Below are 15,048 nucleotides of genomic sequence, written 5' to 3'. Positions count from 1 at the left end.
GAGAATAATCCTGCAGCTACAGGAAATGTGAATTATGTGGATAATAATTCATATACATTTTTGTGGGGGTTGATAGATTTTTTTGTAAGGGAAAATCAAGTCTGTAATTTCAAAGTGGAACTCACAAACTTCAAAAGCCTTTTTAAACCTCAAATCCAAAGTTCTCCTGCAACAGGGTGATCAAATTAAGATCCTACATCTGTATGGTGAGAGCCTTGGGTTAACTTCATGCTGCACAAGCTAATGTGGATCCTTAATAAATACAATAATGTACATGGTGCCTGCAGAGTCTGCATTCACCCCGGTGTGTTGTACTGAGCTAAGCCTCTAACATGCTCATTTCCCAATCTTTCAGAGGGAATCACTGGTTAATTGAAGCGCTGCAGGAAGTTGACATCTAGGTCCAGGAACTAGAGATGTACTAATGAATGGTGGTAGATGTTTAATCGTTAGTCGGAGGGCAGGTTCTGTAAGATTAGCGGTTCACCACCCCCCCAACCCTGGTGTCGTTTTAGCTGTGTCTTTGGCCCCTCTCTTGTGTCACGCAACTTAATTGATCAATTAAAAATATTTTATGAATGAATGTCTGGGCTCAAGCAACAAGCTTTAGGGTTATGAACCTGAACAGCTGTCTGTGTCTGGGCTCAACCACTGAACCACAGGGTTATGAACCTGTACAACTGTCTGTGTTTGGGCTGAAGCACCGAGCCATGGTTATGAAACTGAACCGCTGTCTTGAACATCACCATGTAATCATTTAGTTTCTTGTCTGGCCCGCCTGACCTGCAAGCATTGGCCTTGTTGTCACGGCCACACGCCTCTCCTCTCTCCCTAATCAGTGCGTCAAGGGAGACCCTGCGCAGCAGGAAGAAGTCCGACTACAGCCTAAACAAAGGCTCCAACGCTCCCATCCTGACCAACACAACCCTCAACGTGATCCGACTGGTCGGTGAGTAATCTTTTCCTTCTGCTCCTCTCATCTGTTCCTCTCCTTTCACCTCCCAGAAGCTTCCAATACACTAAGTGATGAAGGTGGTGACCCCTTTCTCGCCGCAGAGACCTTTATAATGGCACCAATTAACAAGCTAAATGCACATTAAGAATGTGAGGATCCAGGACCCTGTACCCAAGGCTACCTGCCATCATTAGCCTGTTGTATCCCCTTCGAACCCCTGTGATATTTCATTTCTTAAGCGCAATTTAAACATCTGGCTGACGTCAGTTGTGATGTGTCTGGGCCCGAGCCGTCAAATTGGCTTCCTTCGCAAATTCAAACACCTCCTTTTGATTTATTTTAATCGGAGAAGAAGAAATGTAATTATGATAAGCAAGGTAGTTAAGGATGCTAGTTAAAGAAATCTCAAATTTGTCAAAGGTATTAAACGACTTTCTGAATGACCAGCGCAGTTCACTTACAATGTGGTACATTTTATTCAATCAACAGCATTTCAGATGCATAATAGTACATGTATACTTTAAAACATAGTAAGTCAAGTAAAATAAATCCTCATCTGGGTTGTACTGTAGCATCCACTGAAAGATAAAGTGAGAAAGTGCCGCTCTAAGCTCAAAGTCGAGTGGCTGTTTCATCAGTTCTGATTCAATGGTAACCTTGTTACAGCCCTGTGCTTTGTAGCTGTTAGTTTTTATGAACATTTTCTCAAATTAAATTCCATCCCCTCAGAGTACATGTAAATGCTCCATTGGCAAGGCAGATTATTATTATAACCCCCCCTCTCTCAAGGATACTATTCCATTATGATTGACTTCAAACATCAGAGATTACATTACTATGGGAGTCCGTGGGACCTAATGTTACCCCAGCTCCAATGTTGCCTGCTTTAGTTGGATATGATGAGCGGTTGATACCCTTTACGTTCCAGGAGATATTATAGAGGTCGGAATATAATTAAGTCAGTCGTTTCATCACATTCTACTTGTGTTTTCATTTGGTGCAGTGCTGATGTGAAACATCCTGTCAAATGTTTGGCATTCTGATCACAAGTTTAACGCCAATATTAAAAACCAATGTCATAGCTACCGTGCACACTTATATAACGTAGGTACAGGACGTAATGACGCCACGTAAAATGTTGCACAGCATTCCTGACTTAGCCCACAATGTCTGCTGTGTGGATCGAGCAGTCAACAAGTCGAGCAGTCATTTGAAAGAGTAAGAACATTTCAGCGAGACAACTCAATGGTGAAATCCATTAAAGCTAAGATAATGGAATTCATTGCCCTTGACAATCAACCGTTCTCTGTCGTGGGTGATGTTGGCTTTAGCTGACTGGTCGAGCACCGGTACTATCTTGGAAATATTCAGTCAATCATATTTCTCAAATACCGGAGTCTGTGAGTTCAAATAGATTTTTATTACAACATAATAAAAACCGTGCTCGTTCATGAAAACTACTTTCCAGTCTTGGCACATACTACTTATACATTTTTCCTCCTTATGTCACACCCATAGTAACTCCTCTTAATGACTCATCTCCTCTGGCATTTAGCCACCGTTATCTTATTGCCTTGCACTGAGTTTAGTTTGGCTTCATATTAGGGAATGTAAACTGTAGAGCCTCACCGATAGTTTAACAATACAGACAGGTACTCTCCTTAAGATAGGTGCATGAATGTTGGACCAAAGCAACAGCAACTTTACAGAAATAACCTTGTCATCCTGTTAACTCCTCTGAAAGGGACACCCATGTTCTGGTAAAGTCCCAAAATGTGTAATCATAGCAACAGTACATATTAGGCCATAACACCGTTACAAATATAAACAGTCATGTCCACTCCCCAGACAAGTGCATGTCTAATGGTGTCTAATGATCCAGAGCACATATAGAGAGCACTAGTTTTGCTGACTCTCCTGAAATGTATAATGGTACGAAGTGCCCTATTTTTCAGACGTTGCCCTACCGGAGTTACTCAGTAATAGCGTCACTGATATTAGCTTCACGACATACAGTTGAAGTCGGAAGTTTACATACACCTTAGCCAAGTACATTTAAACTCAGTTTTTCACAATTCCTGACAATTAATTCCAGTAAGAATTCCCTGTCTTCGGTCAGTTAGGATCACCACTTTATTTTAAGAATGTGAAATGTCAGAATAATAGCAGAGAGAATGATTTATTTCAGCTTTTATTTATTTCATCACATTCCCAGTGGGTACCCAGTTTACATACACTCAATTAGTATTCGGTAGCATTGCCTTGAAATTGTTTAACTTGGGTCAAACGTTTCGGTTAGCCTTCCAGAAGCTTCCCACAATAAGTTGGGTGAATTTTGTCCCATTCCTCCTGACAGAGCTGGGGTAACTGAGTCAGGTTTGTCGGTCTCCTTGCTCGCGCACACTTTTTCAGTTCTGCCCACAAATGTTAAATGGGATTGAGGTCAGGGTTTTGTGATGGCCACTCCAATACCTTGTCTTTGTTGTCCTAACTTTGGAAGTATGCTTGGGGTCATTGTCCATTTGGAGGACCCATTTGCGACCAAGGTTTAACTTCCTGACTGATGTCTTGAGATGTTGCTTCAATATATCCACATAATTTACCATCGTCGTGATGCCATCTATTTTGTGAAGTGCAGCAGTACTTCCTGCAGCAAAGCATCCCCACAACATGATGCTGCCACCCCCGTGCTTCACAGTTGGGATGGTGTTCTTCGGTTTGCAAGCCCCCCCTTTTTCCTCCAAACATAACGATGGTTATCATGGCCAAACAGTTCTATTTTTGTTTCATCAGACCAGAGGACATTTCTCTAAAAAGTCCGATCTTTGTCCCCACGTGCAGTTGCATTCTTTAGTCTGGCTTTTTTGGGTGGTTTTGGAGCAGTGGCTTCTTCCTTGCTGAGCGGCCTTTCAGGTTATGTCGATATAGGACTTGTTTTACTGTGGATATAGATACTTTTGTACCTGTTTACTCCAGCATCTTCACAAGGTAATTTGCTGTTGTTCTGGGATTGATTTGCACTTTTCGCACCAAAGTACTTTCATCTCTAGGAGACAGAACACGTCTCCTTCCTGAGCGGTATGACAGCTGCGTGGTCACATGGCGTTTATACTTATGTACTATTGTTTGTACAGATGAACGTGGTACCTTCAGGCATTTGGAAATTGCTCCCAAGGATGAACCAGACTTGTGGAGGTCTATGCTGATTTATTTTAATTTTCCCATGATGTCATGCAAAGAGGCACTGAGTTTGAAGGTAGGACTTGAAATACATCCTCATGTACACCTCTAATTGACTCAAATTATTAGCCTATCAGAAGCTTCTAAAGCCATGACATAATTTTATGGAATTTTCCAAGCTGTTTAAAGGCAGTCAACTTAGTGCATGTTAACTTCTGACTCACTGAAATTGTGAAACGATGAATTATAAGTGAAATAATCTGTCTGTTAACAATTGTTGGGAAAATTACTTTATAAACTATAGTTTGTTAACAAGAATTTTGTGAATTGGTTGAAAAACGAGTTTTAATGACTCCAACCTAAGTGTATGTAAACTTCCAACTTCAACTGTACATACTATGGAACGCTGTTTGGGTGTCAAAAAAGATACAGTGGAACTGTCAAAGCTGTAAAAATAAAATAAAAAAGTCTGCAAACAAGAAAACACTGGTCATGAATGATGTTTATAATATTGCGTTGGTAATAAAGCATATTTTGTTCGACCGCAACTTCTGGGGTAGCTAGCTTTAGCTTGGTACCTAGCTAGCACCAATACAACCAGCCTAAAAACAATGACTAGTAGAAATAAAGTCATTTTCATTATTCTTAGCAATGATTTAGGAATCCTTCAGTAAGTATTAGCTAGGTAGCCACTTGTTGTTCGCCTATTGAAATTGAACTTCAGTTCATGAAGATAAATAGCTAGCCAGCTACTTAACCCTGTTGCTCAAATCTAACATTATAAGCAGCCAGCTAGCTTCATCTGGCTTGTGAGGATCGACCGGACCGGGTTATGTGTTGTGAAGCTAGCCACAATAATTAGGCACAATAGTGGATTTTGCGGTTTGCCTTCAAAATAAAAGTATGTCATTGACATTGATGCAAATTAATACAAATAGTTATGCCATACTTTTATTTTGAAGGCTAACTGCAAAGTCCACTATTGTGGCTAATCCTTATTGTGGCTAGTTTCACAGATGGGTCCGACCACCAAATCAAATTTTATTTGTCACATACACATGGTGAGCAGATGTTAATGCGAGTGTAGTGAAATGCTTGTGGTTCTAGTTCCGACCATGCAGTAATATCTAACAAGTAGTCTAACCTAACAATTTCACATCTACCTTCTACACACAAGTGTAAAGGTAAGAATATGTACATAAAAATATATGAATGAGTGATGGCCGAACGGCATACGCAAGATGCAGTAGATGGTATAGAGTACAGTATATAGATGAGTAATGTAGGTTATGTAAACATTATATAAAGTGCCATTGTTTAAAGTGGCTAGTGATACATTTATTACATCAATTTTTTCATTATTAAAGTGGCTAGAGATGAGTCAGTATGTTTGCAGCAGCCACTCAATGTTAGTGATGGCTGTTTAACAGTCTGATGGCCTTGAGATAGAACCTGTTTTTCAGTCTCTTGGTCCCTGCTTTGATGCACCTGTACTGACCTCGCCTTCTGGATGATAGCGGGGTGAACAGGCAGTGGCTCGGGTGGTTGTTGTCCTTGAGGATCCTTTTGGCCTTCCTGTGACATCGGGTGGTGTAGGTGTCCTGGAGGGCAGGTAGTTTGCCCCCGGTGATGCATTGTGCAGACCTCACTACCCTCTGGAGAGCCTTTACGGTTGTGGGCAGAGCAGTTGCCGTACCAGGCGGTGATACAGCCCGACAGGATGATCTCGATTGTGCATCTGTAAAAGTTTGTGAGTGTTTTTGGTAGAGGTCGACTGATTATGATTTTTCGCGGCCGATACTGATTATTGGAGGGCCAAAAAAAGCCGATACCGATTAATCGGACATTTTTTATTTAAAAAAATAAATAATGACAATTACAACAATACTGAATTAACACTTATTTTAACTTAATATAATACATCAATAAAATCAATTTAGCCTCAAATAAATATTGAAACATGTTCAATTTGGTTTAAATAATGCAGAAGAAAGTAAAAGTGCAATATGTGCCATGTAAGAAAGCTAATGTTTAAGTTCCTTGCTCAGAACATGAGAACATATGAAAGTTGGTGATTCCTTTTAACATGAGTATTCAATATTCCCAGGTAAGAAGTTTTAAGTTGTAGTTATTATAGGACTATTTCTCTCTATACCATTTCATATACATTTAACTATTGGATGTTCTTATATGCATTTTAGTATTGCCAGTGTAACAGTATAGCTTCCGTCCCTCTCCTCGCTCCTACCTGGGCTCGAACCAGGAACACATCGACAACCGCCACCCTCGAAGCATCGTTACCCATTGCTCCACAAAAGCTGCGGCCCTTGCTATGCAAGGGGAACAACCACTCCAAGTCTCAGAGCGAGTAACGTTTGAAACGCTATTAGGGCGCACCCCGCTAACTAGCTAGCCATTTCACATCGGTTACACCAACACACCACACACTATAGTATTGCCAGCCTAATCTCGGGAGTTGATAGGCCTGAAGTCATAAACAGAGCAATGCTTGAAGGACAACGAAGAGCTGCTGGCAAAATGCACGAAATGTGCTGTTTGATTGAATGCTTACGAGCCTGCTGCTTCCTACCATCGCTCAGTCAGACTGCTCTATCATATCATAGACTTAGTTATAAAATAATAACATACAGAAATACAAGCCTTAGTTTCCGGATTTGACCATATTAAATAAATAAATATATATATGCCATTTAGCTGACGCTTTTATCCAAAGCGACTTACAGTCATGTGTGCATACATTCTACGTATGGGTGGTCCCGGGAATCGAACCCACTACCCTGGCGTTACAAGCGCCATGCTCTACCAACTGAGCCACAGAAGGACCACACTCTATTAATGATATATCATCTCGAAAACAAGACGTTTATTCTTTCAGTGAAATACGGAACTGTTCCGTATTTTATCTAACGGTTGGCATCCATCAGTCTAAATATTCCTGTTACATTGCACAACCTTCAATGTTATGTCATTATTACGTAAAATTCTGGCAAATTAGGCGTCCCAAACTGTTGCATATACACTGACTCTGCGTGCAATGAACGCAAGAGAAGTGACACAATTTCACCTGGTTAATATTGCCTGCTAACCTGGATTTCTTTTAGCTAAATATGCAGGTTTAAAAATATATACTTCTGTGTATTGATTTTAAGGAAGGCATTGATGTTTATGGTTAGGTACGCATTGGAGCAACGATACACACCGTATCGATTATATGCAACACAGGACACGCTAGATAAACTAGGAATATCATCAACCATGTGTAGTTAACTAGTGATAATGATTGATTGATTGATTGTTTTTAGTCGAAAGTTTAATGCTAGCAAGCAACTTACCTTGGCTTACTGCATTCGCGTAACAGGCAGGCTCCTCGTGGAGTGCAATGAGAGACAGGTGGTTAGAGCGTTGGACTAGTTAACTGTAAGGTTGCAAGATTGAATCCCCCGAGCTGACAAGGTAAAAATCTGTCGTCCTGCCCCTGAATGAGGCAGTTAATCCACTGTTCCTAGGCCGTCATTGAAAATCAGAATCTGTTCTTAACTGACTTGCCTAGTTAAATAAAGATGAAATATAGGTGTAAAAAATAAATAAAAAATCCATTACTGATTTCTGATTGTTATGAAAACTTGAAATCGGCCCTAATTAATTGTCCGTTCCGATTTAATCGGTCGACATCTAGTTTTTGGTGAAAGGCTGAATTCTTTCAGCCTCCTGAGGTTGAAGAGGCGCTGCTGCGCCTTCTTCACCACGCTGTCTGTGTGGGTGGACCATTTCAGTTTGTCCGTGATGTGTACGCCGAGGAACTTAACATTTTCCACCTTCTCCACTACTGTCCCGTCAATGTGGATAGGGGGCTCTGCTGTTTCCTGAAGTCCACGATCATCTCCTTTGTTTTGTTGACGTTGCATTCTTACATAGGTATTCCTCTTGTCCAGATGGGACAGGGTAGTGTGATTGCGATTGCTTCGTCTGTGGAACTATTGGGGTGGTAAGCAAATTGGAGTGGGTCTAGGGTGTTAGGTAGGGTGGAGGTGATATGATCCTTAACTAGACTCTCAAAGCACTTCATGATGACGGAAGTGAGTGCTACGGGGCGATAGTTATTTAGCTCAGTTACCTTCGCTTTATTGGGAACAGGAACAATGGTGGCCCTCCTGAAGTATGTGGGAACAGCAGACTGGGATAAGGATTGATTGAATATGTCTGTAAATTAATCAAATAAGAACTGTTTTATAAATTAGGGTTATTTTAGATGATGACACCCAGCTTTATAGTTAGATAGCTAACGATACCTACTGAAACAGATGATGTCGTTTTGCTATGTTTTTGGGGAAGAACGTTGTTTGCATCCATCAGCTAACTATCTTTTTTTATGACCAGCACATTAGGTGCGCGTGACAACTTTAACAGCGTCATAGCATACGTATCGATCAATCGTTGTGACATGGAATATGACTGATAGTGGAATCAATGTTTAATAACTAGTTAAAAATGTATGAACACGTTAAATTATTATGTGACGTGCAGTCATATTCAGGTCCTGATTGGTTAAGAAGCTTATTTGACACGTCAAATAGTGTTATTTGACGTATCTTTTTGACACGCAAAGACCCAAACGGAGTTCTGTAGAGATCCTGGTTGACAATGAAACGACTGAACAAATGAACCAAACGGAGTTCTGTAGAGATCCTGGTTGAGAATGAAACGACTGAACAAATGAACCAAACGGAGTTCTGTAGAGATCCTGGTTGAGAATGAAACGACTGAACAAATGAACCAAACGGAGTTCTGTAGAGATCCTGGTTGAGAATGAAACGACTGAACAAATGAACCAAACGGAGTTCTGTAGAGATCCTGGTTGAGAATGAAACGACTGAACAAATGAACCAAACAGCATAGTGTGTGTGTGACCTTTATTTAACTAAGCAAGTCAGTTAGAACAAATTTTTATTTACAAAAACTGCACGGACGATGCTGGGCCAATTGCGTGCCGCCCTATGGGACTCCCAATCACTGCCAGATGTGATACAGCCTGGATTCGAACCAGGGACTGTAGCGACACCTCTTGCACTGAGATGCAGTGCTTTAGACCTCTGCGTCCGTGTGTGTGTGTTAACTATTTAACTGTACTAAAAAGCCACAGAAATGTTTAATATCGGTTATCGGTATCAGGTTTTTTGGCAAGGAAAATATTGGATATCGGTATCGGCCAAAAATGTCATCGGTGCATCACTAATCTGAACATGTGCTGTGCATTGGCCAGAGGATATTCAATGAAATGTTCGATTCAAACATTTAGATTTGTCCTATTCACATCCTAAAAAAAAGATGGAATTATTGAATGTGTGGCTTTTGTAACTTTGTCCGATCAGGAATATGAAAGATAAACCATGAATTTCCAAGTATCTAATATTCCATCCCCAGTACTTTTTCAGTTTTGATCTTCTTTTTTTTTGCATTTCTATTGGTAATTGATATTAACTGATATAAACTATATTGTCATTTAACATATAATAAGGTGTAATAATATAAATGCCATTTGTAATCTCTCTCATACAGGGAAGTACATACAGATGATGAACATTCTGAAACCAATAGCCTTTGACGTCATCCACTGTGTTTCCCAGCTGTTTGATTACTACCTGTATGCTGTCTACACCTTCTTCGGCCGCAATGATATGGTACGGAAAATGACCTAATGGCGCCCAGATTAAGCCTGGACTACAAAGCTATTTCAATGGAGATGATTCATTGACCATTCTTTTTAGTCCAGGACGAGGCTTAATCTGTGTCCAGGAAACCGGTCCTGGGGGGAGACATATTACTGTACTTGACAGGCTTACGTTATGTTCATTAGTGTCCACTGTGTTTTATCATTTTCTATATTATTTACCACGGGATTATCTGTATGTGTGCACTGCTTCTATGTTCCACCTTTCATACACACATCACTCATGGGAAATGGTCATGGGGCTGTTGCTGAAATGACCTGAGATTGTTTTTCCCTTCTGTTGATCCAATGTCTGAGAGCTGTTTTAGTGCTTCTAATGGAGTTGTAATGGTGTTGTAATGGAGTTGGTTTTCAGCATGTCACCCTCTTTGAAAACATTGCGTTGTTACAGATGTTTCCCAACTGTTCACTAAGATAAGGGCACACGGACTGACAGGGCACACGGACTGACAGGGCACACGGAGTGTCAGGGCACACGGAATGAGAGGGGCACACGGAATGAGAGGGGCACACGGAATGAGAGGGGCACACGGAGTGAGAGGGCACACGGAGTGACAGGGCACACGGAGTGACAGGGCACACGGAATGAGAGGGGCACACGGAGTGAGAGGGCACACGGAGTGAGAGGGGCACACGGAGTGACAGGGGCACACGGAGTGAGAGGGGCACACGGAGTGAGAGGGGCACACGGAGTGAGAGGGGCACACGGAGTGAGAGGGGCACACGGAGTGGGATGAAACCAGTATTGCGATACCGGTTAGTGGAGGGGCAAAGAAACAAAACACGAAGCAGATTTAATTTCTTTAGGAAAACAGCCCTAATGTTGGAAACATTATGTTGTCATCCAGAGTCACGTGTTTATTTTCCAAGCTATAGAACACAATATTATGCATACACCATGTTTTTAAAGAACCAAAGAATTTAGTCTGCTTTTTTTGCCATGGAAAAAATATTGTGATACTGGTGTCATTACAGGCCTACAAAACAACATTGTTTCGTTGTCACGTTAAAACTCCTCTGAGGCTATTTTAGTGGCTAAAGAAAGAGCTTGGTGTGCTTGCAACTGGTAAACCCCGGGGGAGCTGCTAATGATGTCAACAAAATGGCTGTCACATGCCAGAGTGGATGAGGCCCTGCTGCTGATCTGCTGCCTTTTTTTACCTTCTATTTGCCTGTCTGTCTTTCTCTTCTCCGGTCTCTCTCTTCTCAATCTATTGCGCCCTCTTTCTCTCTCTCTCTCTCTCTTCTCTATCACGCCGTCTTTCTGTCTCTTTTCTCTCTATCGCGCCCTCTTTCTCCGTCTCTCTTCTCTCTCTATTGCGCCCTCTTTCTCTCTCTCTCTTCTCTATCGCGCCCTCTTTCTCCGTCTCTCTTCTCTCTCTATTGCGCCCTCTTTCTCTCTCTCTCTTCTCTATCACGCCCTCTTTCTGTCTCTTTTCTCTCTATCGCGCCCTCTTTCTGTCTCTTTTCTCTCTATCGCGCCATCTTTCTGTGTCTCTTTTCTCTCTATCGCGCCCTCTTTCTCTGTCTCTGTTTCTTTCTGTCTCCCCGTCTTTCTTCCTTACGTTTTCCTCTCTCCTTCTCGTTCCTCCTCTTTCTCTTTCTTCCTTACGTTTTCCTCTCCTTCTCGTTCCTCCTCTCTCTTTCTTCCTTACGTTTTCCTCTCTCCTTATCGTTCCTGCTCTCTCTCTTTCTTCCTTACGTTTTCTTCTCTCCTTCTCGTTCCTCCTCTTTCTTCCGTACGTTTTCCTCTCTCCTTCTCGTTCCTCCTCTTTCTTCCTTACGTTTTCCTCTCTTTCTCGTTCCTCCTCTTTCTTCCATACGTTTCTCTCTCCTTCTCGTTCCTCCTCTTTCTTCCTTACGTTTTCCTCTCTCCTTCTCGTTCCTCCTCTTTCTTCCTTACGTTTTCCTCTCTCCTTCTCGTTCCTCCTCTCTCTCTTTCTTCCTTACGTTTTCCTCTCTCCTTCTCGTTCCTCCTCTCTCTCTTTCTTCCTTACTTTTTTTCTCTCCTTCTCGTTCCTCCTCTCTCTTTCTTCCTTACGTTATCCACTCTCCTTCTCGTTCCTCCTCTTTCTTCCTTACGTTTTCCTCTCTCCTTCTCGTTCCTCCTCTTTCTTCCTTACGTTTTCCTCTCTCCTTCTCGTTCCTCCTCTCTCTTTCTTCCTTACGTTTTCCTCCCTCCTTCTCGTTCCTCCTCTCTCTTTCTTCCTTACGTTTTCCTCTCTCCTTCTCGTTCCTCCTCTTTCTCTTTCTTCCTTACGTTTTCCACTCTCCTTCTCGTTCCTCCTCTTTCTTCCGTACGTTTTCCTCTCTCCTTCTCGTTCCTCCTCTTTCTTCCTTATTTTTTCCTCTCTTTCTCGTTCCTCTTCTTTCTTCCTTACGTTTTCCTCTCTTTCTCGTTCCTCCTCTTTCTTCCTTACGTTTTCCTCTCTCCTTCTCGTTCCTCCTCTCTCTCTTTCTTCCTTACTTTTTTTCTCTCTCCTTCTCGTTCCTCCTCTTTCTCTTTCTTCCTTACGTTTTCCACTCTCCTTCTCGTTCCTCCTCTTTCTTCCGTACGTTTTCCTCTCTCCTTCTCGTTCCTCCTCTTTCTTCCTTATTTTTTCCTCTCTTTCTCGTTCCTCTTCTTTCTTCCTTACGTTTTCCTCTCTTTCTCGTTCCTCCTCTTTCTTCCTTACGTTTTCCTCTCTCCTTCTCGTTCCTCCTCTTTCTTCCTTACGTTTCTCTCTCCTTCTCGTTCCTCCTCTTTCTTCCTTACGTTTTCCTCTCTCCTTCTCGTTCCTCCTCTCTCTTTCGTCCTTACGTTTTCCTCTCTCCTTCTCGTTCCTCCTCTCTCTCTTTCTTCCTTACGTTTTCCTCTCTCCTCGTTCCTCCTCTTTCTTCCGTACGTTTTCCTCTCTCCTTCTCGTTCCTCCTCTTTCTTCCTTACGTTTCTCTCTCCTTCTCGTTCCTCCTCTTTCTTCCTTACGTTTTCCTCTCTCCTAGTTCCTCCTCTTTCTTCCTTACGTTTCTCTCTCCTTCTCGTTCCTCCTCTTTCTTCCTTACTTTTTCTACTCTTTCTCGTTCCTCCTCTTTCTTCCTTACGTTGCTCTCTCCTTCTCGTTCCTCCTCTTTCTTCCTTACGTTTTCCTCTCTCCTTCTCGTTCCTCCTCTCTCTTCCTTACGTTTTCCTCTCTCCTTCTCGTTCCTCCTCTCTCTTTCTTCCTTACGTTTTCCTCTCTCCTTCTCGTTCCTCCTCTCTCTTTCTTCCTTACGTTTTCCTCTCTCCTTCTCGTTCCTCCTCTCCCTCTTTCTTCCTCACGTTTTCCTCTCTCCTTCTCGTTGATCCTCTCTCTCTTTCTTCCTTATGTTTTCCTCTATCCTCGTTCATCCTCTCTCTTTCTTCCTTACGTTTTCCTCTCTCCTTCACGTTCCTCCTCTCTCTCTTTCTTACGTTTTCCTCTCTCCTTCTCGTTCCTCCTCTCCCTCTTTCTTCCTCACGTTTTCCTCTCTCCTTCTCGTTCCTCCTCTCTTCCTTACGTTTTCCACTCTCCTTCTCGTTCTTCCTCTCTCTCTTTCTTCCTTACGTTTTCTTCTCTCCCTCTCGTTCCTCCTCTCTCTCTTACGTTTTCCTCTCTCCTTCTCGTTCCTCCTCTCTCTCTTTCTTGCTTACGTTTTCCTCTCTCCTTCTCGTTCCTCCTCTCTCTCTTTCTTCCTTACGTTTTCCTCTCTCCTTCTCGTTCCTCCTCTCTCTCTTTCTTCCTTACGTTTTCCTCTCTCCTTCTCATTCCTCCTCTTTCTTCCTTACGTTTTCCTCTCTCCTTCTCGTTCCTCCTCTCTCTCTTCCTTACGTTTTCCTCTCTCCTTCTCGTTCCTCCTCTTTCTTCCTTACGTTTTCCTCTCTCCTTCTCGTTCCTCCTCTCTCTTCTTCCTTACGTTTTCCTCTCTCCTTCTCGTTCCTCCTCTTTCTTCCTTACGTTTTCCTCTCTCCTTCTCGTTCCTCCTCTTTCTTACTTACGTTTTCCTCTCTCCTTCTCGTTCCTCCTCTCTCTCTTTCTTACTTACGTTTTCCTCTCTCCTTCTCGTTCCTCCTCTCTCTCTTTCTTCCTTACGTTTTCCTCTCTCCTTCTCGTTCCTCCTCTCTCTCTTTCTTCCTTACGTTTTCCTCTCTCCTTCTCATTCCTCCTCTTTCTTCCTTACGTTTTCCTCTCTCCTTCTCGTTCCTCCTCTCTCTTCCTTACGTTTTCCTCTCTCCTTCTCGTTCCTCCTCTTTCTTCCTTACGTTTTCCTCTCTCCTTCTCGTTCCTCCTCTCTCTTCTTCCTTACGTTTTCCTCTCTCCTTCTCGTTCCTCCTCTTTCTTCCTTACGTTTTCCTCTCTCCTTCTCGTTCCTCCTCTTTCTTACTTACGTTTTCCTCTCTCCTTCTCGTTCCTCCTCTCTCTCTTTCTTACTTACGTTTTCCTCTCTCCTTCTCGTTCCTCCTCTCTCTCTTTCTTACTTACGTTTTCCTCTCTCCTTCTCGTTCCTCCTCTCTCTTTCTTGTTCCTCCTCTCTCTCTTTCTTCCTTACGTTTTCCTCTCTCCTTCTCGTTCTTCCTCTCTTTCTTCCTTACGTTTTCTTCTCTCCTTCTCGTTCCTCCTCTCTCTCTTTCTTCCTTACGTTTTCCTCTCTCCTTCTCGTTCCTCCTCTTTCTTCCTTACGTTTTCCTCTCTCCTTCTCGTTCCTCTTCTCTCTTTCTTCCTTACGTTTTCCTCTCTCCTTCTCAGTCATCCTCTCTCTTTCTTCCTTACGTTTTCCTCTCCTTCACGTTCCTCCTCTCTCTCTTACTTACGTTTTCCTCTCTCCTTCTCGTTCCTCCTCTCTCTCTTTCTTACTTACATTTTCCTCTCTCCTTCTCGTTCCTCCTCTCTCTCTTTCTTACTTACATTTTCCTCTCTCCTTCTCGTTCCTCCTCTCTCTCTTTCTTACTTACGTTTTCCTCTCTCCTTCTCGTTCCTCCTCTCTCTCTTTCTTACTTACGTTTTCTTCTCTCCTTCTCGTTCCTCCTCTCTCTTTCTTCCTTACGTTTTCCACTCTCCTTCTCGTTCTTCCTCTCTCTCTTTCTTCCTTACATTTTCTTCTCTCCCTCTCGTTCCTCCTCTCTCTCTTACGTTTTCCTCTCTCCTTCTCGTTCCTCCTCTCTCTTTCT

The 15,048-nt window shown here is 42.5% G+C and overlaps 1 protein-coding gene across 1 annotated transcript in view; it reads left to right on the top strand.

The window, feature by feature from the left end:
• LOC118372792 (syndetin-like) overlaps positions 1–15,048 on the top strand; it is a 260,402-nt gene that overhangs the window by 144,187 nt on the left and 101,167 nt on the right. The window contains exons 20-21 of the mRNA XM_052469962.1: positions 840–949; positions 9,713–9,834. Of these exons, the coding sequence (XP_052325922.1) occupies positions 840–949; positions 9,713–9,834 (232 nt within the window). The remainder of the gene's footprint in view (positions 1–839; positions 950–9,712; positions 9,835–15,048) is intronic.

The sequence above is a fragment of the Oncorhynchus keta genome, chromosome 19 (genome assembly GCF_023373465.1).
Source record: "Oncorhynchus keta strain PuntledgeMale-10-30-2019 chromosome 19, Oket_V2, whole genome shotgun sequence".
NCBI lineage: Eukaryota > Metazoa > Chordata > Actinopteri > Salmoniformes > Salmonidae > Oncorhynchus > Oncorhynchus keta.
Note: the sequence above shows the minus strand (reverse complement) of the source record. Positions and strands in the feature narration are given on the sequence as shown.